Below are 21,460 nucleotides of genomic sequence, written 5' to 3'. Positions count from 1 at the left end.
ACTGTTTGGGGTTGGTATTTCAATGTTCTGGGCGAAACTGTCACGTTTCAACGTGAGCCGAGATCGACGCCAACAGCTTTAGAACGATCCCTCCAAAGTGAGGAGCCGAGGTCCGGAGCCACTTCCACGAGATCAGACCAAGCGACTTGATACCCCAATCTGCACGAGCATGAGGTTTGGAGATCCAAGCTTCCTTTCCCTGCACGTCAAAGTGAGGGGCATCCCCCACGCAATAATGCAAGGGTCTAACCTGAAGAAGCACCATGATGCTACGTGGGAGACCGGTCTTTGTGACGAGTTTAAACGAGTGCGAACTACCTTGTCGGCCAATTCACACCAAGCTACTGTTACCTCTGCCACCCTGAACAATCTTGAATTATGCCTCGGTCGGAAGCATCGGTAGTTGGAGCGTCTCTTCGGTTGCCCGTGCCACCTGCGGATTCCTGCGGACAGACTTGTCAGTGACATTCTGAGCCACATTTGCGTTTCTTGTCCATGTCAAACCTCCTGTCTGAACCTGTCTGAACGTTTCTCCAGACTTCCAAAGCCACCCTGCGCTGTGCGGTGGTGGTTGCTTACTCACTTGCCAGTTACTCGTAGCACAGCCTTTGCTCATTTCATTTATGTCGGCCATACGGCTGGATCGTAGACAGCTTTGACACCAGACGAACCGAATCTTTAGGCACACCAGTAGACTTCTTTCCGGGTGCGATCATCGCGTGCGAGTGCGACTGAGAAACGAGAAAACATGTCGGTATCGAGACCGCAGCTTTCGCTGTGGGAGAAGAGAGACTTGGTCTTTCGTTTGCTATTCCGTGGTATGTCTCGCCTTCAACATGGCTACTCCTTTACAGCGAGGCATTGAATGGTGACTGACTCCGTGTGTTGATAGCTCCGATACAACTGGCGTGGAATTTCCTCTACGGCATCCCGTTTGCTATCGCGAGAGGCGTCTCTATCCGCTTCTTTGCCTTCTGCGCGTATTATCGTTTCGCTCTGGGGTCGATGAGAGCACGCGAAATACAATTCCTCATCCCTCCTTCGATCAAGACGTACGCGAAATGGATCGCGAAAAAGCAGAAGCGTCATCCAGAGCTCGCGGACAAGCTGCAGAAAAAGATCGAGTCTCTCCCTGCTAATGACGGCTCGATCTTGTGGATCGGCAATCGTCAGAAGGCCACAAAGTTTGTGTTGTTTTTCCATGGCGGCGGATACGTAGTGCCTCTTCTCCCCGGCCATCTCGACTGGTGCTGGAACGCGTATGTGACCGGCGGCCCTGGAGCTCACGCAGAGGTTGCCGTTGCTATCTTGCAGTACACTCTCGTCCCCGAAGCTCGATATCCGACACAGCTCCGTCAGGCGATCGCGGCGTTCAACCAGCTCATCCTATCCGGCATCAAACCCAACGACCTCCTCATTGGCGGCGATTCGGCCGGAGGCAACCTGGCGTGCTCCGTCGTTCGCCACATCTGCCACCCATGCCACCTCGAGATCCCAGCCCTGCGCCTGGAGAACCGTCTTGCAGGTGTGTTCCTGGTGTCGCCCTGGCTTAGCAGCAAGACGACGACGCCGGCTTTCACAGAGAACAACTACGTCGACATGCTCACCACGACATGTATGTCCCGTGCCACGGCCGAGCTCCTTCACCCGCGATTCCCCGTGCGGAATAAGTCCGACGAGAGCGATCTCGCCATGGCGATGCCAATGGACGGCGACATGGCGTGGGTGGATGAGATTTCTGCGGCGACCAAGAGTCTGTACATCACTGGAGGTCAGCAGGAAGCTTTCAGAGATGATATTCGCGCGTTCTCGGAGCACGTCAGCTGTGGCAATAATGATCTGGATCTGCTAGTCGAATTGCCGGAACGCGAGGCTCATGATTTCATCTTGCTTGAGGGTCAGACGGGGCGTGTGGGCGATGCGACGGTGAGGATGAGAAATTGGGCGAGTTCACAGTTGGGCACCGGGCGCGCTTCAGTGTAATGTAGCATGACAGGGGAGAGCCACACATGTTTGAGAGGTGGTGGTGGTGGTGGTGAGTTATTCGCGCCAATAAACTCATTGATTGATTCATTCGCGAGCGAATAAATTATGATCGGATATGAGAGAATGACCATGTGCCAGCGTATGTTGAGGAATTGTATTCGCGTGCATTTCGCTGTAAGCAATGGAGGTTGAGAGTGAGATTGAAGCTTATGATTGTGAGACTGGTGAGTGGTCTTTTTCGCTCGCTGTCACGCTTCCAAGCTGTAACAATGTGAAATTTCACTGTTCATCGCAGTGCAGTGAGGCGACAAGTGCTCCTGAGTCATCATATCCAAACCCTGGCTTATCTAGTGCCTTGAACCCCGGTTCTTATCCCAGTCAGAATGAGCGGTCTGGTCGAATTAGAGAAGGCATCTTCTGCATCTGTCCGCACCACCTGCTTGAAGAAGACGACAAGTTTGCCGACGGTCTCGCCAAGCGAGGCCTATTTTGGCCGCTTTGAGAGCGGGGTGGAAAGAAACCGACGCGTCGCGTCCACAAACTCCAGGCGATAGACGGCACTGCATATCGTCGAGGCTTTTTGACGATAACACACATTCTGCGGGGCATTTTGAGTGCTTTCTGTTTCTTCTCGGATTGTAATAATACTGTGAGTCTCAGGAAACATACCACCAAACTCTCAGACTCACTTTGCTCACTTACCCCTCATATTTCAGCTGTGGCCATCGTCGGCGAGATGCCTCCAGATCAACCCCCCCTCAACTGCGCCTACAACCGTGACGATGTCGTCGCTGGCCTTACTCAATACTATTCGGCTCTCACGCGCCTCGCCTACATTCCATCATCATACGTCGACTTCCCACCGCCAGGAGGCTGGACAGATGCCGATCTAGATATCGGCGCCCTGCGCGCTCTGCGACGCTCCGAGGTCGTTATCGACCTGCTGCGCCATCTCCCCTACGCCAGACCGATGCACGACGGACCTCGTCCGGGCCCCTGGAACGTCGCACCACAAACCAAGGCTGTGCGCTACCTCCGTCACATGGGACACTTCAGCCAGTGGTCCGATCGCGGCGACGCGGGGCTTCATGAGCTCGCTGCCCTTCCCACGCGCGACACGGGAGCCGCTCCGATGGATTTGCCGCCGGATGTTGTCTGCCTCACGTATGGAGAGTACCGTTCTTCCAGTTCGCGCACGAAGCCTTACTGGTGGATCATAGACTGCAGCCGAGGTATCCTCACGCCGTACGAGGAGAACCTCTACACTGTTGGGAAGGTCCCGCGTAACAAGCCGTGGCGGTGTGTACGGTCGTACTCTGTTACAGATTACTTCTCTCAGCTTGTGTCAAGCTTAGGTGTTCAGCTGTTCCCCGTGCCGCCGACCGAGGACGACGACGCTGAGATCCTCGACCCGAGCGCTCTCGCCAAGTCGTCGGAGCCGGTGGATATCTACAGCGCCCACGGCTGGGGCACTGGCGACCTCGCAGACTTCAAGCACGACGAGTGCATCGTCGCGCTCCAGGGCTGGCGGCGCCGGGTACACGAGGCAGAACAGAGAAAGATTGCTCAGGACGTTGACGACGCAGACGATGAGGACTTTGAGATGGACGACAGTGATGACGATGAGGATGCGGCGCACGAGGGAGAAGCGGGCGACGGACTTGCTGATGCCGTGGCGGATATGGAGATGGATGATTTGAGTGCCGAAGCTGCTGCTCTGAGAGCCGATATGAGCCCAGAGGAGCGTGCAAAGTTTGATTGCAGACAGACGCAGTCGCACTTTGAGTGGATCGACGAGGAATGATTGAGATGCAGCATGCCTTATGAAGCCAAGTTTGTCATTCATTTGCAGCTAGTAGATGAGATATAGAACGATGCCAAAAGATAATGACCACGCCCACACCCCTGTAAGTCAAGTTCAAGATCCAGGTACAAGTCAAGACAGACTCGCATCACATCTTCGATTCATGCATCACCCTCTTCACCTCATAGTCCCAATTTGGATCGCTCCCCTGACTGTGCTTCTTCAACAAGGCCATCGAGTTGCCTCGCAGAACCTCAGGCGCAAGAACCGACCCCCTCGGATGAGATGCAACAAACCCTTCGTATGAGAGAACCTGGAGCTCAATCAGCGGGTCAGGGCAGTATGGGAAGTCCGATCCGAATAGAATGTGAGACGGATCGGCAAAGTCGAGTAAGCCACCTAGCTGTGTCGGGCTGGAGCTCAATGCTGTGTCGTAGTAAAACCGAGCAAAGTCCGCTTGAGCAGTCTCGTAATCCACAGCGACGACATCTGCGAGAGCTGGGATGTTGAGTGTTCCCAGGACACGGGTGGCTAGGAATGGGAGAGTTCCTCCGGCGTGCGAGAGAATCACGTCGACATCAGGACAGGCGTGGAGGGTCCCGGTCAGGACGAGGTCCACCGCAGCTCGGGTAGTTGCGAGTGGGTAGTCGACGATCGGCTGCGGGAGAGTTGAAGCTATGAGCTTCGGCGTCACGTCGAGGCCCGTCGGGTGGAGGAAGATGAGAACCTTGTGAGCTTGAAGCTTCTCCCAGATGGGCTTGAAGGCTGGGTCACCGAGGAGCTTGCCCCCATAGGAGGTAAAGACGGTTACACCATGGCAGAGTCTTTGCTGCTGGTAAAGAAACTCGATTTCTGATACTGTGCCGTCGACGTCTTGCCAGTCCGGTAAGACTCCAAAGAACCCCAGACGTTTCTCTGTCGATGACTTGTTGATCTGGTCTGCGAGATCGCTATTTAAGGTACGTGCAAGCTTTCGCCCGTCTTCACCACTTCCCGCGATTGATGCACCGGGAGCGGAGACTGACAATATGCCTAGCCATGCCATTAGTCGAATGAAGGAATGATACAGTCGTCTCCCCTAATTTATAGAACTTACCTATAGATGTGCTGATGTTATCCATTAGCTTCACGGTGGCATCTAGGGACCACTCAGGCGATGGAAACCCGGAAGGGTCGCCTCCTGCGGCATTCACAGCTGCAAGGTACGCCGGGGGAAGGGCGTGGATGTGTGTATCGATACGTCCTGACATGTTGAACTGGTTTTGATTCTTGTTCAGTATCATGGAACTTTTGGAGTTGTATACTCATCTTGTTAAGTACACCTCATGAAGTGTACAAGTGTTGTGGCAACCACTCCTAAGTCCCCGGCCAATACACGGAAGCATAGTGCCGATGGCCGGCCCCTCTCGACACCGAGCTGCCGAACTCAACCACTTTGGTCGTCATTGGGTGCCCCTAGTGGTCGGCGTCAGATATTCGCTAGCTCCGACATTTGTATCAGGAACGGCATTCGGTGTGTACAATGACCGCGAGCAATCTTTCACTACGCCAATATCAGCTGTGACGGTGTTTAATTTCGGTATATTCCTTACGCGCGACGTTGAAGTCCTCAAAGCCTGAATGCCTATTTGACAAAAGAAATCGACTGTGAACGCAATGGAGCCACCATGCTAGATAATAGGTAAAGAGATCTGCATGACACCGAATAGGTTCCTTGCAAACACGGTTCGCCTACACCGTAGAGGAATTTGATGGAAGCCATGTATGAAATAACAGGTCGAGCTTCAGTCGAATTTGCATGCCGGATCTTCCACATCATGAGCTTGCCGTTACGTAGGAAATTCCTATCCATTTCGGACGACTATGACACAAAGTTTGACCACCTGAAGCTATGACCTGGCCCGAAAAGTATATGTTGTGTGATTGCCTTGGAGCTGCGTTTCTCAGCATATTAATTTCTTGAATTACCGTTACAAAATAAGTACCTAGAGAAAGCTCGTTGTGATTCCGATGAGCTCGGTTCACCAGTTTGCTCGTATTTTCCGCGTCTGTAGTCGTTTCTCAGGTAGCACTGGCAATGGTCACGCCTTCAGCTTGGTGAGCGAGGTGGAAGCAAGGAGATGAATGTGCAAATCCCCCATGTAGGGACATCGCTTGAAGGGCCGTTACACTCACGAACCCGAGCCGTCAAAATGCTCGAAAAGAAAGAACAGTAATCGGCGGCTCTAGGCCGAGAAGATCGTCACTCAGAACGTCATCAGGTCTCCCTTATGTAGTGCGACATTGCTTGTCGTACCCGCTTACCTCGCCCAGCGCTCAGCAAGGTCCTTGATACCTCAGCAGGCTTTCATATTGGTCTTCCAGCCAAGGAATCTTTCCATCCCTATGGGCAGCGGCCGAGAGCTCTCGCTTGTGAGGTTTATCCCAGCTCTTCAATCCACATTTCAGCCAGTGTTTCGCTTGCCATCTCTGCGTGCGCTCCATCACAAGTCACTGGTGACTGATGTTCGTGCGGTGTTGCATTATCCGGAATTCTGCAGGGCTTCGCAACTAAGACATCGTTGGAGATTCTTACCATATCCAACGACACACGTTATCTGTAGCACCACATGCTGGAGCTGACAACTGACCATATTTCTGGCTACCCTATGAAGAGAGTGAGCGCCATAACATTGGCTGTCTTGAAATAGCGGCTGAAAACGTCTTTTGCTCAGCCCAATTGCATACCTGGCTGCCTTCCTATCATGTACATTCTACCGACAATCATGCATCGGCCACTCCTTTGCCCCTGCTAGTGCTTACTCACTTGGCTCAACATCGGCCCTGATTACCTATGATGATCACGACTTTCGCTTAAATGAAGCTGTGAAAAGCGTAATTTTTCTGCTGCTTGTGTATGAACTATTGTCAAGGTCGTTAGACCTCTTCGTACTTCCTTCCTTGAGCATGGAGATCTCCGACCAATTCAAACTTGACCCCCTGTCTACCTCACGATCAATTCGACTAGTAGTGCTCCAAAGAAGCGCGAAGAGAGAACCTTTTCAAGAACCTCTCAGCTGCCGCCTTGTAGAAGCGAACGTGGACTGCCCGCCCTCATACGTTGCGCTATCTTATACCTGGGGCGGAGAAGAGCCGTGCGAACCGCTCACAATACGAACCTCTGGATCATCCACCAAACAATTGTTAATAACTCCTAACTGCGCTGCAGCACTGAGGTTGTTGCGTCGATCCCTTCAGCGAAAATCGAAGAGCCGCCGTAGCTTGAGTGTCTGGATAGACGCCATCTGCATCGTCCAGACATCCGACGATGAACGCAATGCTCAAGTGGCCATGATGGCCGAGATCTACCAGCGCGCAAAAACTGTAGTCGTTTGGCTTGGAGAGGATCATGCACCGGCAACTTGGGGCAGTCTGGCATGTTCGAAGCCTCTGGCCTTGTTCCCACGTCTGGGGTATGATCGCGGTCGTAATGAAGGACTAAAGAGCTTAGCTGCCAGAATAGCTCTGAAAGGTACGATGCCGCACATATCCTGATCATCAAATTTTCTCATCAACCTCTAATCAAGAAAAAGTTTGCAACAATGATACGCTACATCACTTGAGACTATCACCCTACTGGACACGGGTATGGACGCTCCAAGAATTCGCCCACAAGAACTCCGCCGTCCTCTGCCGTGACTCCCGACTCTTCGTCTTCTCAAGCCTTGCCCGTCTCCTCGCAGTGGCACCAAAAGATGAGAGCGTACCAAGTCAGCAGGGCATGGACCTACATGTGGACCTCTACGAATGGCAAGCAATGGCAACGGTACGGCCGTTCCGCGCAGCAACGAACCAACTTCGTCGCGTCCTTACAATGCAAGCCTCAGAGCCGCGAGATAAGATCTTTGCGCTACGGGCACTGTCCCCAGGTGTGCTCGGCAAAATGACGGTGGACTACCGGAAACCTGTCGGAGAGGTCTTTCGGGACGCAACGAGGCTTATGGTTGAAGAGGAGGATAGCTTGCGGGTACTGTACTTTTCTAACCGGAAGAAGACGACGGCCGGTGTTGCGTGGGAGACCATGCCGTCGTGGACAGTCGACTTTGCGACTACGGATTCCGAGGTGAGGGGGTCGTATAAGTACTACTATACCAGTCTTTGCGCAGCTTCTGCCGGCGCCAAGTCGTATTTCGCGTTCTCTGGCGACGGGAGGAGACTCACTCTTCGAGGGGCACGTGTAGGGAAAGTAGGGAGTTTTGTGAGCGACAAATTTCCTACCAAGAGCCAGTGCTCTGAGGGAAGATGCCATGACCATGACAAGATGATGGCAGACAAAGACGAAGAGTGTGAGGAGAAGCGATTCTTTCCGCACGTCTGCGAAAGCCCGTATTTAGATGTACTCGGCAACTTCATGAGGAGCGTTACGAGCACCATCTGGGCAGGACCCAAGCTCGACGCTATGGGCCGCAGTCTCTACGAGTTGCTATGGTGGATCATCCAAGGGCCAAAGAAGCATGAATGGTCGACATCCATGTCATTAACGTCAACTTCAACATCCACATCATCATCGTCATCTTTCAACAAGGCGGTACGAGGTATGTCAGTCGTCTCATCACTCGTCAAGTGGGACTCGCGGCGCGGGTGCCAGTGCCGAGTCGAACTCCGGCTAGGACGGTTATTCTACACGCTTGACAGGAGGGCTGGATTTGGAGTTGTTGGCGTTCGGGAGGGTGATGACGTTTGCCTTCTCGCTGGGATGGATCATCCGTTCATATTGCGGCCTTGTAAAGGTGAGGTCGGAAGGTATACGATAGTAGGACCAACGGTGTTTGCTAGTGCGATGGGCGGTGAGATGTGGCCGACCGATGAGAATGAGCTCGAGTACTTTGAGATTGTGTAAGACACGGTGTAAGAAATTGTGTAAAACTGTATTAGACGGTATGAAGCATTTTCTCGCGACATTCCCAGATGGCAGGAACATCTGTTCAATGTTAAATTAGTAGTTGATTATACAGACGTGTAGAAGTGATTGATGAAGCTCCGTAGCATGCTCTCTACGTTCGTGAAGAAGCGCGTCAGAACTCAATCCCTCGGCCCCTGAAGTGCCAGTATCTGCGATTAGACTTTCGATAGGAAATGAGAAATCCTTCAAGACGAGCGGGCACTAGCTTTGTGAATTGACTCTGACAATTCAGCATCGGACCTTTCCTTCGGGCAGTCCGACCGAGTCAATCATCTGAAGAGTACCTGCTTTGCTCCCAATTCTCCAAGCGCGGACGTACAAGCCATCTTGTAGTCCATCCTCAAGCCCAGCTTCAAGAGTACATAAGAAGCAACAGCCCTGTCGAGGCTGACAACAAATGACGTTGTACTGGAGTTCTCCGTGTGTGCGTATGTGCGTCGTACGTGCGGTGTGCCCCTCTTTGTACAACACATCAACTTGCCAACAACCATTTTCTCGCTGCTGCCCCGCCACTAAGCCTCGTCTCGGAGCCTCACTTTAGGGGTGTTGCCAGTTGAAGAGGTGGGTTAATTGACTTTAGGCTGTGCCTTCATGCAAGACCATCCCTGACTCTCACCAACCTAGGATGAGTGCTCTTTTTGAAAAAGTGCGCCCAACGGCCCCCCGCCGCCGATGATGAAAGTACGGTTCGGACGACTCTGAAACCCCAAGTGAAGCACCTCAAAGGCCGCCAAACGGCCCCTCCAACCGGAACCAACACCAAGTTGCCAACCCCTCTTCTGGCGGAAATCTCATCGGCCTCATCCCGGTACGGCACCCAAACATCCGATCCAGAGCCCTTTGCCGCTTCCCACATGATCATGCGGGAAGCTCCTGAAAGTGTAATGCGAATTGGGCTATTGGAGGACGAAGAAGAGAGTTAGGGTATAGCAGACAAGCAGACTCTCTCTTTGCCCACTGATATATGGGCCAGTCTGTGCCCGCATGAAAGTCGTTACATCGAATGACATCTTTCCCTTCTCTCCCCCCTGGGCCTCTCCCTCTGCGCTCTCCTTCCTTCCATCCCATCTTCTACTCATCGTAGGCTTGGCGCTTTTACGCGCATAACGCATTTCCCTCACGAGCTTCCATCATCAGGCGGGCGATTTTCAAAGAAAAAAAAAAGATGGCGAGACTCACAAGCTGGCTTATCCTCTCAGCATGGGGAGGAGCAGCCTCCGTATCGGCTCAAGGCCTTCACGAGTTGGCTGTGAAGTCAGGGAAGCTCTTCTTCGGCACGGCGACGGACACGAACCTCTTCAACGATGCGGCGTACATGGCGGTCCTGAACAAGACGGGCGAGTTCGGCCTCGTGGTGCCGGAGAACAGCCAGAAATGGGACGCGACGGAGAAGACACAGAATGAGTTCCAGTTCACGAATCCGGATTCCGTGAGGGCCGTCGCGCAGGCGAATAAGCAGATGATGAGATGTCATGCGTTGACATGGCACTCTCAACTTCCACAATTCGGTGCGTTCAGGCTCGTCCTTGAGCTTAAAGCCTCGAACCTCCAACTCAATACTGACCAAAGACCACAGTCTCAACGGGCACCTGGACCCCAGAAACCCTCACCCCCGTAATCCAAGCACACATCTCCAACGTGGTAACGCACTACAAAGGCGCCTGCTACTCATGGGACGTCGTCAACGAAGCCCTCGCCGACAACGGCACTCTCCGCGACAGCGTCTTCTCCCGGACGCTCGGCGCAGACTTCATCCCCATCTCCTTCAAGGCCGCCGCGGCAGCCGACCCGGCCGCGAAGCTGTACTACAACGACTTCAGCCTCGAGTTCAACTCCAACAAGACGGACGGCGCCGTCAAGATCGTGCAGGATCTCAAAGCCGCAAACGTGAAGATCGACGGCATCGGGTTCCAGTCGCATTTTCAAGTCGGCAAGACGCCGTCGCAGGATACGCTGAACAAAGTCATGACGCGCTTCACGGATCTGGGGCTGGAGGTTGCGCTTACGGAGTTGGATGTGCGGCATGATAAGTTGCCTGCCGATGATGCCGCGATACAGCAGCAGGCCAAGGACTACGGCACCGTCGTCAAGACGTGCGTGGACAACGCAAAGTGCGTCGGCATCGTGGTATGGGAGTTTACGGATAAGTACAGCTGGATCCCGTCCACGTTTTCGGGGGCTGGGGACGCGTGCTTGTTCGATAAGGATATGAAGCCCAAGCCGGCGTATACGGCTGTTGCGGCGGCTTTGGGAGGGCCAGCAGTAGCAGCAGCTCCGGTGGTCGCACCGGCGCCGGCGGCTGGGGCTCAGGACGCGGAAGTGGTGCTATCGTCGGGAAGCAGTGCAGCTGGTGCCGGGGCCGGGATTGAGGCCACCGATGCCGATGCCGGGACCGAATCCGAGGCCGATGCCGACAGCGGAGCGGGGGCATCCTCAAAATCAAAGGCGAAGAGCAATGTGGAGGCAGCGACCAAGTCACCTTCCTCTTCGGGAACACCTCGCTTTGAAGCGGTGCTGCTGATTTCACCGCTGGTAGCCACCGGTATCGGCTGGCTCTTTTGGTTGGTGATATGATTTGTTAGACGCTTCTTTCTTGTTACTTAGCTTTTTCTCTTGATGGCACAATTCTTGATACCAATTGACAATATATCTCCCGGATCTTTCCCATCCCAGAACTTTGAGATCGCCGATAGCAAATCATTGAGGATTGACGTGCTTCGGCTGCGACGTTGCGTGTGTCAATGGGAGCCCGGTGCGCGGGTGGTGTAAGTGAGGAGATGGATGATGTCATGCCGGCAACCACCTCCACTGATAAAAGAGAGACCGGGGGGGGCTGGTTAAGCGGATAGGAATCGGGATGATGCGATTTCAAAGCGAAGAGGGGAAAGAGAAATTCTGCCAAAAGACCGCGGTTCCCATCAATTGAGTTGTCCCAGTCATTGTTCGTCAACCTGTGAACAGCATCCAAATACTGTGGACTGGAAATCACAGTGAGAAGCAGGTTTCTGAATAGCTTCACTATGGTGTACCTCAAGACACTAGTCGCCGCCGCCGCCGGCGCAGGCCTGGCCCTAGCTTCTCTCTCTGGCCTCGACAAGATCCCTCCTCTGGGCCTGGGAACATGGCTGTCCGACAAGAGCAAGGTCGCCGACGCCGTTGCCTTTGCCGTGGGCGAGGTAGGCTACAACCATATTGACGCCGCTCTCATCTACCGTAAGTTCCATCTCGTAACTCACATGCCCTTCCTCACATGCTCACGCGAGTCAAACAACTCACACGAGTCATCCGCATCTCTCACTTCAAACCACTTTCATCGAGATCCATCGTCCCGCAAACTGACGACCCACCCCAGGAAACGAAGACCAAACCGGCAAAGGCCTCGCCTCCTCCGGCGTTGCCCGCAAAGATGTCTGGGTCACCTCCAAGCTCTGGAACACCGACCACCGCGCCGACCGCGCCGCAGCCGCCATCAAGAAGTCCATCTCGGACCTGGGCGTAGACTACCTCGACCTCTATCTAATCCACTGGCCCGTCGCCTTCATCCCCGACGACCCCAACAACGCCCTCGACCGCGAAACCACCCTCGTCGACACCTGGAAGACCCTCGAAGGCTTCGTCAAAGCAAACTTAACCCGTCACATTGGCCTCTCCAACTTTGCCAAGGCCGACGTCGAGACAATCTTGAAGGCGGCGGAGATCAAGCCCTACGCCCACGAGTTCGAAACCCACCCGTACCTCCAACAACAAGAGTTCGTAGACTGGCACAAGGAAAAGGGCATCGAGGTCATCGCCTACTCCCCGCTCGCCAACACGAACCCGACGTACAGCGACGACCTGCCCGCCATCTACCAGGACAAGTTCTGGGTCGACGTCGCCGCCAAGAAGGGCGTTTCCGTCTTCCAGGCCGTGCTGGCGTGGGGTATCCAGCGGGGCACAAGCGTGATTCCCAAGAGCACAAAGGACTCGCACATCATTTCGAACCGCAAGGCGCTCGAGATCGAGTTCACCGAGGAGGAGTTGAAGGAGATTGCCAAGCAGGATAAGAAGCACCGCTTGAGTAACCCGGGTGCCAAGTGGGGTGTCAAGCTATTTGCTGATTTGGATGATCCTGGCAGAAACGAGCCCACGAGCGAGGAGCTTTAAGCAACAGCTCGGGAAAACTAGAATATTGAAACGAATAAGGGCTATCTAGTGTCATCTAGCCCAGTCTCCAAGATGTAATCATCGCACGTGTCTTTCTTGTGTCTCTCGCAAGTAGATACATAAGTCCAATTTGCTAGCTATTGATATGTGCCACCTCCATCGATGAAACACATCGTTCTAGTTGTTTAATCAGTGGTCGGCCCTATTGCAATGGGCATAATACTTCCTCCTAGCCCAGTAAAACCCAAGCCCAACAATCCACAGCACAATCAAGATGAGTGCCTGCACAGGAGCAAAGATAGCGCCTCTCACAACCACAAATCCACTGACCAGCGCAAACACAATGGGGATCAGTACAAATGGCTTGTATGGTCTACGCAGCTTCGGCTCTCGAACGCGTAAAATGACGGCACCAAGGACTGTCAAAAAGAAGAACGTGTACTCGCCTAGACCGTTGAAGGTCAAAAGGGCTCGGAAGTTGCCAAACAGAATGTACAGCGCCGAGAGAATCGTCGATAGCAAGAGCGCGTTGAGCGGTGCGTCGGATCTCGCGTGCGCAGGCCCAGACGAAGCATCGGCGGAAGAATCGGCTGGCGAGCTCTCCTCCGACTTGAATCCCACACGGCCTACGAAGCCGAGGAACTTGGGTAGCCAGTTGAAGTTTGATGCTGCGACGGTCATGCGGCCCGCGACGAAGGAGTTGCCGAGGAGGGAGCCGGCAACAACGAGGCAGATGAGGACTGCAGCGACGATGCCGAAGGCGGGGCCGAGGAGGCGGTTGATGGCGGTCTAGCTATTGTGAGCACGGGAAAGGAGTAGATTGAGGAGGTTGGTGGGCATGACTTACGACTGCCACGCTGTCGGTCGAGGCAACCACATTCCAGGGGAGAAGGATATAGTAGGCTGCATTGGCCGCGATGAAGCATAGAATGATGGTCGGTACGGCAGTGTTGATGGCCAGAGGGAGCTGGCGTGCCGGCTGCTGAAGCTCAGCAGAGACGTAGACGGCCTTGACAACGTTAGATGCACCCACTAGTAGATACCAGGACGAACGACGTACCTTGTCCCAGCCAGAGTACGCCCACAGAGCACCGTAGAGCGCAGCAGAGTAGTAGCCAAGCATATCCCACGTCCCAACCTTGTTCCAGTCCAGCTCGCCGCCACCCGGCAAAGACGTCTTGCGGTTCCCGAACCAGGGCTTATTAAACCAGTCCCGTCCGCCAACATCACGGTCGTGGTCCGATACTTGAAGGATGACGACGACGATGCCGGCAAGCACCACGGCAAAGATACTGGTAAACTTAGTCACGACAAACAAGTTGTTCAGGCGAGTGCTCGCCTTGGTGCTGATGGAGTTGGCGCCGTTCATAACGACGAGAATCAGAATCGAGAACAATTTGTGCGGGAGAGCCCCGGCCTGGTCGGTCACCCCGCCGGCGGAGTAGATGCTCTCGACGAATACGATGCTGAGGATGGCGAGGGTGGCTGGCATGACGGCCACGATCCAGGTCCAGGCGGCAAGGAAGCCAAAGACATCGCCATAGATGTGCTGCAGGAAGGGCTGGACACCGCCTGTTCACATCATCAGCGCTATCCCACCACACAGAGACTCGTCAAAGGGGGTTGAACTCGCCTTCACCAGGGATCGCCGTCCCCAGCTCAGCCATGGTACTCGCACCAGTCCACGCCAGGACACCACCCACAAGCCAAACTATGAGCGCAGCTCCGGGAGACGGGACATTTGTGTCGATGGAACCCGGAGAGGTGAACACGCCGCTACCAATGACGATGCTGATGACAATGGCAAACGCCTCGACGGCGCCGAGGTTCTTGGAAAAGGTACCGGCCCCGCGCTCCTCAGCGATGAGGACCGGAGGTTCAGGCCCATCGGTGCCGCCGTACTCATGATGGGGGTCTGCCAAGAGGGGCCGTTCCGCGGCATCTTCGGATTGTGTGTTGGACGGCATCTTCCCGTTTTCGTCTGCTTACCAGCGAGGGACCGTTGCCAATTGGATGAGGGGGTCCGGAAAGATGTCGAGGGAATGAGGGACAGGGAGCTTGGAGCTTGGAGCTTGAAGCTTGGAGCTGGAGCTGGAGCTTGGAGTCACCCGACGAATCAGGCATAGTGTCTTTGGTGTATCGGAATGGGGATGAGCTCATCGATGGCCGGTACGTATCTTCGAAGAGATGGTCCAAGCACTGAGGTGGTCTGAACGCCGGGTCCGCTGTTACCAACCGTTCACTTGTACCTAGGCAGGAGGCGGCCCACTTTGGGCAAATTACCTAATGCAGAGGTCAACGGAACGCTGCGTCTCCGCGCCGAGAGCTTGCCTGCCACCGCAAGTGGAATTCACCGGAGTGAATGCCGCCGGACCAGATCCCGTCGGAGCAACGTCCGTCGGAGTGGGCTCCGGGATCATCATATCTACGTCTCATAGCTTCAATGAGGGGTGAGATGCTGTCAAGTTCCAAAGAGCATTGAAGTATCATGGCTCGAGTTCGCATAAACCAAGAGCATCATTCATGTTGCTTCGCGCACACGACTGCCTTGGCCCAAGACAGTCAGTGCTATGAGGATGCCAGGTACTAAGTACTGGCCGATTGACTCTTGAGACTCGTTCTATAGTTGAAGATTTACATTAGGGTGCTAGCAACGAAGATCGTTGAGCAAGTACTCAAGCGCTCTAGATGAGAAGTACGCTTGATTAACACTGTTGTACGCAGCATGTTGTTCTCCGAGATTCTGCAACGTATCATCGAGACTCTCAACTATGGAGCCCACGGCACTGTACACATGAGGCTCGATTCTAGCGAGCGAGAGCACTGACTGAATAGTCACGGAGGTACTCTCCTTGGGCAGTTGTGAGAGTGGTAGCTGGCGGCCAAGTGAGCCGAGAGCAGTGGCCATGCGTACTTGCCTGTCAGACCATTGAAGGGCTGACTGGGTAGCAGATTGAGGATCACTCTCAAGAAGTGATGATGCGCCATCGCGCGCAACGGGTGACGTAGGTTGCTTGAATCGGAAAAAGACAACAAAGTCACCACTAGATGTGGACAGCGGCGCCCAGAGCAACCCGGATATGGTACGAGCACTTGCAGCGATCTCCACATCAGGCAGTTCAGCCGCCACGTCTGTCGAAATGATGACAGATTCACTTCGGTATGGTTGGATACACCGCACAATCGCCGTTGCCTCTTGGTACAACTCTTTGCTAGGCTCTCCAAGTCTGCCAATCTCTCCTCTGGTAGACGTCAACGCAAAATCGGCGCCAAAGAGGCGCAAGAGGTCCTGTGACGCTGCGGTGCTCTCGTTGGGATATCGGATCGAATCGCCTCGAGCTTGTGACGATTCAACATGACCCAGCATAGAAGCGTATGACAGTCTTTCGATCGCGACCCCAGATGTACTGCCAATGAACTCGCACATTTGGCGTTTGGAAATGGGTAGTGGTGTTCCTTCGGGACTATACCCGTAGCAGACTACCAGCCCCCATCGCTTACCAAAGGCGTTGATTGGAATGGTCAAGAAGGAGCGAGCTTTGTAGTCCTCGGCCGCGAGCTCTTCAAAGAAAGTTGGCGAAGCTCTGTTGAGGTAGGATCGGTCCAGGTGGATAGATCCGTGCTGATGGGATCCCGCACTTTTCCAGACGAGTCTCGCAGGACTAGCATCGCTATCGTGTAGAATCCTGAGGTGACTCGGGAAAGGCGACTGATGGTTAACGTTGCCGGCGCGGGAGGGCCTCGTGAAATGAATGCATCGCTGCGAGCCCCGCCATTCCCTGTCGGAGGTGTCGAGTATCGTTATAGCCATGAACTCGTCGATGCGATACAAAACGACTCTATCGAACCCCGTGACCTCTTCCACTGCAGCCACGATGGTTTCGGGGACCGCCGCGAGACCTGCTATGGCGGCGAAGGATGCCTGTATCTCTGACATGATCCCAATTGCCTGCATAGTGCTCAACTCCACACTATCTTTTCCGACTCTCCTAAACATTCGAGGGGTTTTCGTCACAACGTCTCTCGTGTAACTTCGTTGACCCACTGGGGTGGCAGAGCCATCCTCGTGTGGCTCGAATTCGCAAACGATCGTTTCGGGGCCTGGAGAGTCCCTAGTAAGGTGCATGGAGCACCAAAATCTTGTAGCTTCGCCATGTTTGGGGATAATCGACAGGTTGAAAACAGCACGGCCACCTGTAGCTCCTACATCGGATTTCTCTTCTCTGAGCAAACCAAGCCGAGCCATCAAGGTTCTCACATCGTCTCGCTCCAAGATGCTGCCAAAGTCTTCGAGTCCGAACAGGTCATCCGGGGAATAACCTGTAAATGTGGCCGAATTGTCGCTCGCGCAGTTGACCACGAGACGGCTGGCATTGTCCTCGTTCACGATGAGTGCAACCAAGAAGCCAAAGTGTTGTATAGTGTTGGACGCGGGCTCGAGGATGTTATCGAGATGTTGGTGTATTTGGACATCGTCGTCGATTGGGCGTGCAGGCTGAGCCATAGCCGCCCCGAACGACTAGACTGTGCCGTGTCTCTAGCTTATCCGCCACATATGATGCCGATGGACCGCGTGTAAATGAATGCCGGATTGAAAGATGGCGTCAGGAAGTACGAGCGATAATTGCAAAGAACACAAGGTCTGCGAGTGATATGTTCGTCTGGTTTCGCTTGCATCGGTGTAGCCAGGCCTGCAATAATACCTAATAGTACATGTAAGCACTGACAGACGTTGATGCTTCGTGAAGAATATCACTCAACATCAGCGACCGTTCTGGAAAACGACCGTGGCAAAATCTTCTTTCCTTCTGCCCACGGGAATAAGTCGAGTCATGAGCGCTGGCCCGTTTCTAGCAAATGCGCTTGGCGCCGTTCAAAGCGTTATTCGTGAGGATTGAAGAGGTCGAAAGAACTGGCAGGAAGCGAGTGGCGGATCTCAACACACATTGAAGCCGATGTACAAACATTTGCCTGCGACATGTCAATCGAACTTCAATCGAGTCGAATCGAAAGAAGTTCGCCCACACGTGGCCGTAGCCATTTCGGGAAATGTACGTAGCCTGACAATCTTATTTCTGCGTCTTGCGCCTTCCCAGTTCCCGTCCCGCCTTCCCCCCGTTGTTATTCGCGACTGCCCGTCCAGAATGACCGGATGATTGGCGGCTTCTGACGTCACTGCTCAGTTTTCTGGATTCTAGACCCCGAGAGCCCGTTTATTCCTAAATTACCTAATGGCCGTATTTGGACCGAAAGAAACTGTGAATGGTTCGTCGAAATCCCGTTTAATATGGTGGAACAGCACAAGCCGGGCTGCACGGTTGAGTGGGTTCACGCATTCCGGGACAAGGCGTATCGCCGCTATCAGACCGTTCAAGAAGAATCATGATTATGAAGTTCAAGTCTCTTCGGGTATGGAGGAAATAAATAAAAACAAAAAGAGATGCTTCTACGAAGAATTCTCCCGCTCAGCGCATACTCCTGAACGCCTCGCTTAAATGTCATGAATGCACTGCTCCCTTACGCCGCCCACTGCCATGTTTGCCTCCCAACAATCTCACCGCTAAATGTGTCTTCCCATCGTCTCTTGGGTTTGTGGACGTGCAATGGAAGCGTTCTTGCGTAAATGATGCGCATATAATAGTCCACAGACATTACAGAGTGTCCACCGACCGTCGGGTCCGTCCCTCCATTGCGGCGTGCTCGTTGCCTGGCAGGAGTGGCAGCAAAGGGAGTCGTCCATCACACGCTTCTATTATCGCGATAATTTAGTTCATGACATCTTGTTGACGGATTGGAAGGGATTACTGAGGGAAAAGGAAGCCTACCACTTTTGAAGTGCGATCAAACGCCGCCACGGTGGAAGAGCGCCTTTTCCTGGTCGCTCTGGGGCTCACAGACTGTTGCCGATCTGCATCTGTGGTGCTTCTGTAGGACAGCAGCGCCAGATCATCCAGGTTGCTGGCGATGACCTCTGATAAACTCTGCGCAGCTAGTATTCTCGAGTTACTGCTCGTCGTCTCCCTAGAGCAATCGCCGCACTCGCAGCCACCTTTTGAACAGGTGCCATCGACCAAACCCTGAATGTTTTGGAGCAACTGTCTCGCATCGTTGTGAATCTAGGACCCTCCGTGTAAGTCGCCACTTGCACCGATCGAGAACGACAAGGGATGAACCGACATCGTCAACAAATTCGACTCACTCTTTGTATCATCTCCGTCGCCTTGATCTGGTCAAAGGATATTGGCGGTAGCGGCGAGTGGGCATCGGCATCGTCCGGCGCTGCATCGGACGCGAATGCATTCGCCGCCGCCTCCCCCTCCGCCTCCGCCGACATCTGCAACCCGAGCTTGGGCCGTTTGTGGTTCAGCTGCGCATCAGGTTTGACGGAAACCATGGAAAAGTCGATGGGATCTGGATGGGAATGTCGATGGGAATGTCGATGTGTTGGGGATCGAGGTTTCGAGGATCGAGATTCGGGGTTTGCGATCACAGGAATCGAAGAAATCGAAGAAATCGAAGAAACCGGTCGGGAAACTGCATGGGGACAGGATGGCAAATTGAACAAGGCCCAGGCGAATTCTGATTAATCGTGTGATGCAAAAGTTGGATGGAAAAGAGCGACAGGATCGGGTATTTGGCTGAGGGATCGGATGTGCTGAGGTACGACAGTTTTATCGAAATTCGATTCCCTCGGGGGCGACTTCGAGAACAGCGCAGTTCCTCCCATCCACCACCGTAATAACGAAGGCCACAGTTATGACGGACCGTTCTTAGAACCCTGCTTAATTGAGAAACTGACAAATTAGCGTGCATGCTATCCGTATGTATCCGTAATTCCGTATGGGCAGGCACCGCATCTTTTCCCCTCTCTCCAACAAACTAACAACCTGGAAAGGGTAAGAAGGGGTCCAAGGGTCCAAAAACTGGGCTGTCTCAAGCAATCAGGGTCTTTAGGCAGTAAGGTACGTACTCGATGTACTTTACTCAAGTTTACTGTGCAGTGTAGGTACCGCGGCTAGCACCCGTCCTTCACTCTGGGTCGTCCGACAATGCACAATCTACTACAGTGGTTACTGTTTATGCACAATCTGACAATGTTATACAGAGGATTCGGCGACGCCGCTCCAAGAAATTCCCAGCAACATTTCAAGATAAAAGATCAGGGAATTTCCACACAGTCCTGAGGTTTGTATTGGGAGCATCAGACTACTTTCCAATACTTCAACCCCATATTCATCTCTATGGCGCGGAGTTTGGCTTAGTTTTACAAACTCACGATACACAGCTGAGTCGGTACAATTCTCGAGTGCCACATTTGTGTTCGGCAAAGGTGTCATGGACACCGCCTGTTGCTGTATGTACACGGCAGGTAGACTTTCACAAAGCTCCTGGGAGTTCACACTGTTATTCCTGCAGATGGACTCATCCGTCGGTCTTCCGGAGTTGGGCGCAAAGACTTGCAAGGGACTGCCTCTCTGGAAACTGGGAAGCTTGTGCCCTAGGCCCAGGCCCAGGCCGTCTTCCGTTTTCCCTCCTTCCGCAACTGAGACGGGCTTTGAAAGACCAATAGGAAGTGTCTCCAGGGCCAAATTACAGAGTCCCATTGGCGGAATTCTCTCCGGCTCGGTGTTTAATCTCTTCCATTCGCCCTTTTCCCCTCAATTTTTCTGACACCAGAGCTGGTCCCTTAACCCTCTGCTGCGCTGTTGCGTCACTGGGGGTCTAGGCCCTCTTGCCGGTAGCGAAAACGGACCTCTTAGTGCGGTAAAAGAGTCCCTGACTGGGATTGGCAATGTCAGGTTGCTCCTCACTTCGTGACACAGTGGGCAACGTGTCAGCCAGAGGAGGAAGTTTGCAACATGGTGCCCCGTAACACCTTGTATTAGCTTACGAAGTTTATCACACTGGACGGAATTCGCTTTCCTGGGCCAGGATTTAGGTGGGTGATACGGTGAGCACAGAGAAAGAATGAGGGAGAAGGGGATGAAAGCTTTGCGCTGTCCACTTTCCTTTGCCCACCCTCTAATTACTCCATCCAATCTGTCGCGGTTTGCCACTTCACTTGGACTATAATGGTCAGTAAAGTGGTGTTGCGGGAGAGAACATCTGTATTTGGTAAGGCGGTATCAGTGGGACAAGTGGGATGAGAAGAACGAGGGAGAAGGGTGGTTTGATTTGGTTTGGTTTGTCTTCCCCATCCCCCCCTTTTCACAACCCCTCCTGTGTAGCACAGTGGCCCCGGCTTCGTTCTCGTCGCATTTCCCAGCGAAAGAGGATCACGAAGACCAAGCCCGAAGAGGAAAACCTTGAGCAATCTCTCCTTTACTTGCTGATATATAACATCATGCAGTAAACAGAGACTAAATCTATATAGGATACTACGAACATGACGATTTTCTATAAGTATATCTCTGCTTAATGATTCAGAGGAACCCAGTCTGTCCTGAAGTGAGGGCGCCTCTTGGTGCAGTGGGCCAGAGTATCCAAGTTTTTGGGAGATGATTGACATCGTGACACATCTTGTCCTATGGCCACACTAGACAAAAGTTACAGCAGCTTGGACCCTATGCCAGTTGAGACAAGTT

At 53.5% G+C, this 21,460-nt stretch overlaps 9 protein-coding genes across 9 annotated transcripts; 5 read left to right on the top strand and 4 right to left on the bottom strand.

Moving 5' to 3' along the window:
• Positions 1-748: 748 nt before the first annotated feature.
• On the top strand, positions 749-3,790 carry CABS01_13253 (uncharacterized protein; the record flags this gene model as incomplete). The annotated part of the gene is made up of 3 exons (XM_060546597.1): positions 749-818; positions 893-1,897; positions 2,703-3,790. 3 exons carry the CDS (start codon positions 749-751, stop codon positions 3,788-3,790), a joined length of 2,163 nt encoding a protein of 720 aa, XP_060395218.1.
• A 148-nt stretch (positions 3,791-3,938) lies between these two features.
• On the bottom strand, positions 3,939-5,040 carry CABS01_13252 (uncharacterized protein; the record flags this gene model as incomplete). The annotated part of the gene is made up of 2 exons (XM_060546596.1): positions 3,939-4,822; positions 4,887-5,040. 2 exons carry the CDS (start codon positions 5,038-5,040, stop codon positions 3,939-3,941), a joined length of 1,038 nt encoding a protein of 345 aa, XP_060395217.1.
• A 1,696-nt stretch (positions 5,041-6,736) lies between these two features.
• CABS01_13251 (HET domain-containing protein) lies at positions 6,737-8,669 on the top strand (the record flags this gene model as incomplete). Its single annotated transcript, XM_060546595.1, has 2 exons — positions 6,737-7,301; positions 7,357-8,669. 2 exons carry the CDS (start codon positions 6,737-6,739, stop codon positions 8,667-8,669), a joined length of 1,878 nt encoding a protein of 625 aa, XP_060395216.1.
• Positions 8,670-9,391: 722 nt separating this feature from the next.
• Positions 9,392-9,655, top strand: CABS01_13250 (uncharacterized protein; the record flags this gene model as incomplete). The annotated part of the gene is made up of 1 exon (XM_060546594.1): positions 9,392-9,655. A coding segment is annotated over one exon (264 nt), but the record flags the coding sequence as incomplete, so codon positions are not given.
• A 242-nt stretch (positions 9,656-9,897) lies between these two features.
• CABS01_13249 (glycosyl hydrolase family 10) lies at positions 9,898-11,306 on the top strand (the record flags this gene model as incomplete). The annotated part of the gene is made up of 2 exons (XM_060546593.1): positions 9,898-10,240; positions 10,309-11,306. The coding sequence occupies 2 exons, from the start codon at positions 9,898-9,900 to the stop codon at positions 11,304-11,306; spliced, it is 1,341 nt and encodes a 446-aa protein (XP_060395214.1).
• A 446-nt stretch (positions 11,307-11,752) lies between these two features.
• On the top strand, positions 11,753-12,875 carry CABS01_13248 (aldo/keto reductase; the record flags this gene model as incomplete). The annotated part of the gene is made up of 2 exons (XM_060546592.1): positions 11,753-11,945; positions 12,085-12,875. The coding sequence occupies 2 exons, from the start codon at positions 11,753-11,755 to the stop codon at positions 12,873-12,875; spliced, it is 984 nt and encodes a 327-aa protein (XP_060395213.1).
• Positions 12,876-13,064: 189 nt separating this feature from the next.
• Positions 13,065-14,842, bottom strand: CABS01_13247 (uncharacterized protein; the record flags this gene model as incomplete). Its single annotated transcript, XM_060546591.1, has 3 exons — positions 13,065-13,664; positions 13,723-14,447; positions 14,554-14,842. 3 exons carry the CDS (start codon positions 14,840-14,842, stop codon positions 13,065-13,067), a joined length of 1,614 nt encoding a protein of 537 aa, XP_060395212.1.
• Positions 14,843-15,522: 680 nt separating this feature from the next.
• Positions 15,523-17,379, bottom strand: CABS01_13246 (phytochrome-1; the record flags this gene model as incomplete). The annotated part of the gene is made up of 1 exon (XM_060546590.1): positions 15,523-17,379. One exon carries the CDS (start codon positions 17,377-17,379, stop codon positions 15,523-15,525), a length of 1,857 nt encoding a protein of 618 aa, XP_060395211.1.
• A 1,297-nt stretch (positions 17,380-18,676) lies between these two features.
• On the bottom strand, positions 18,677-19,269 carry CABS01_13245 (GATA zinc finger; the record flags this gene model as incomplete). Its single annotated transcript, XM_060546589.1, has 2 exons — positions 18,677-18,991; positions 19,075-19,269. The coding sequence occupies 2 exons, from the start codon at positions 19,267-19,269 to the stop codon at positions 18,677-18,679; spliced, it is 510 nt and encodes a 169-aa protein (XP_060395210.1).
• Positions 19,270-21,460: the final 2,191 nt, after the last annotated feature.

Source organism: Colletotrichum abscissum, assembly GCF_030869225.1.
Source record: "Colletotrichum abscissum strain IMI 504890 chromosome Unknown Scaffold_43.1, whole genome shotgun sequence".
NCBI lineage: Eukaryota > Fungi > Ascomycota > Sordariomycetes > Glomerellales > Glomerellaceae > Colletotrichum > Colletotrichum abscissum.
The sequence above is the reverse complement of the archived record's forward strand: the minus strand, read 5'-3'. Positions and strand labels throughout refer to the sequence as shown.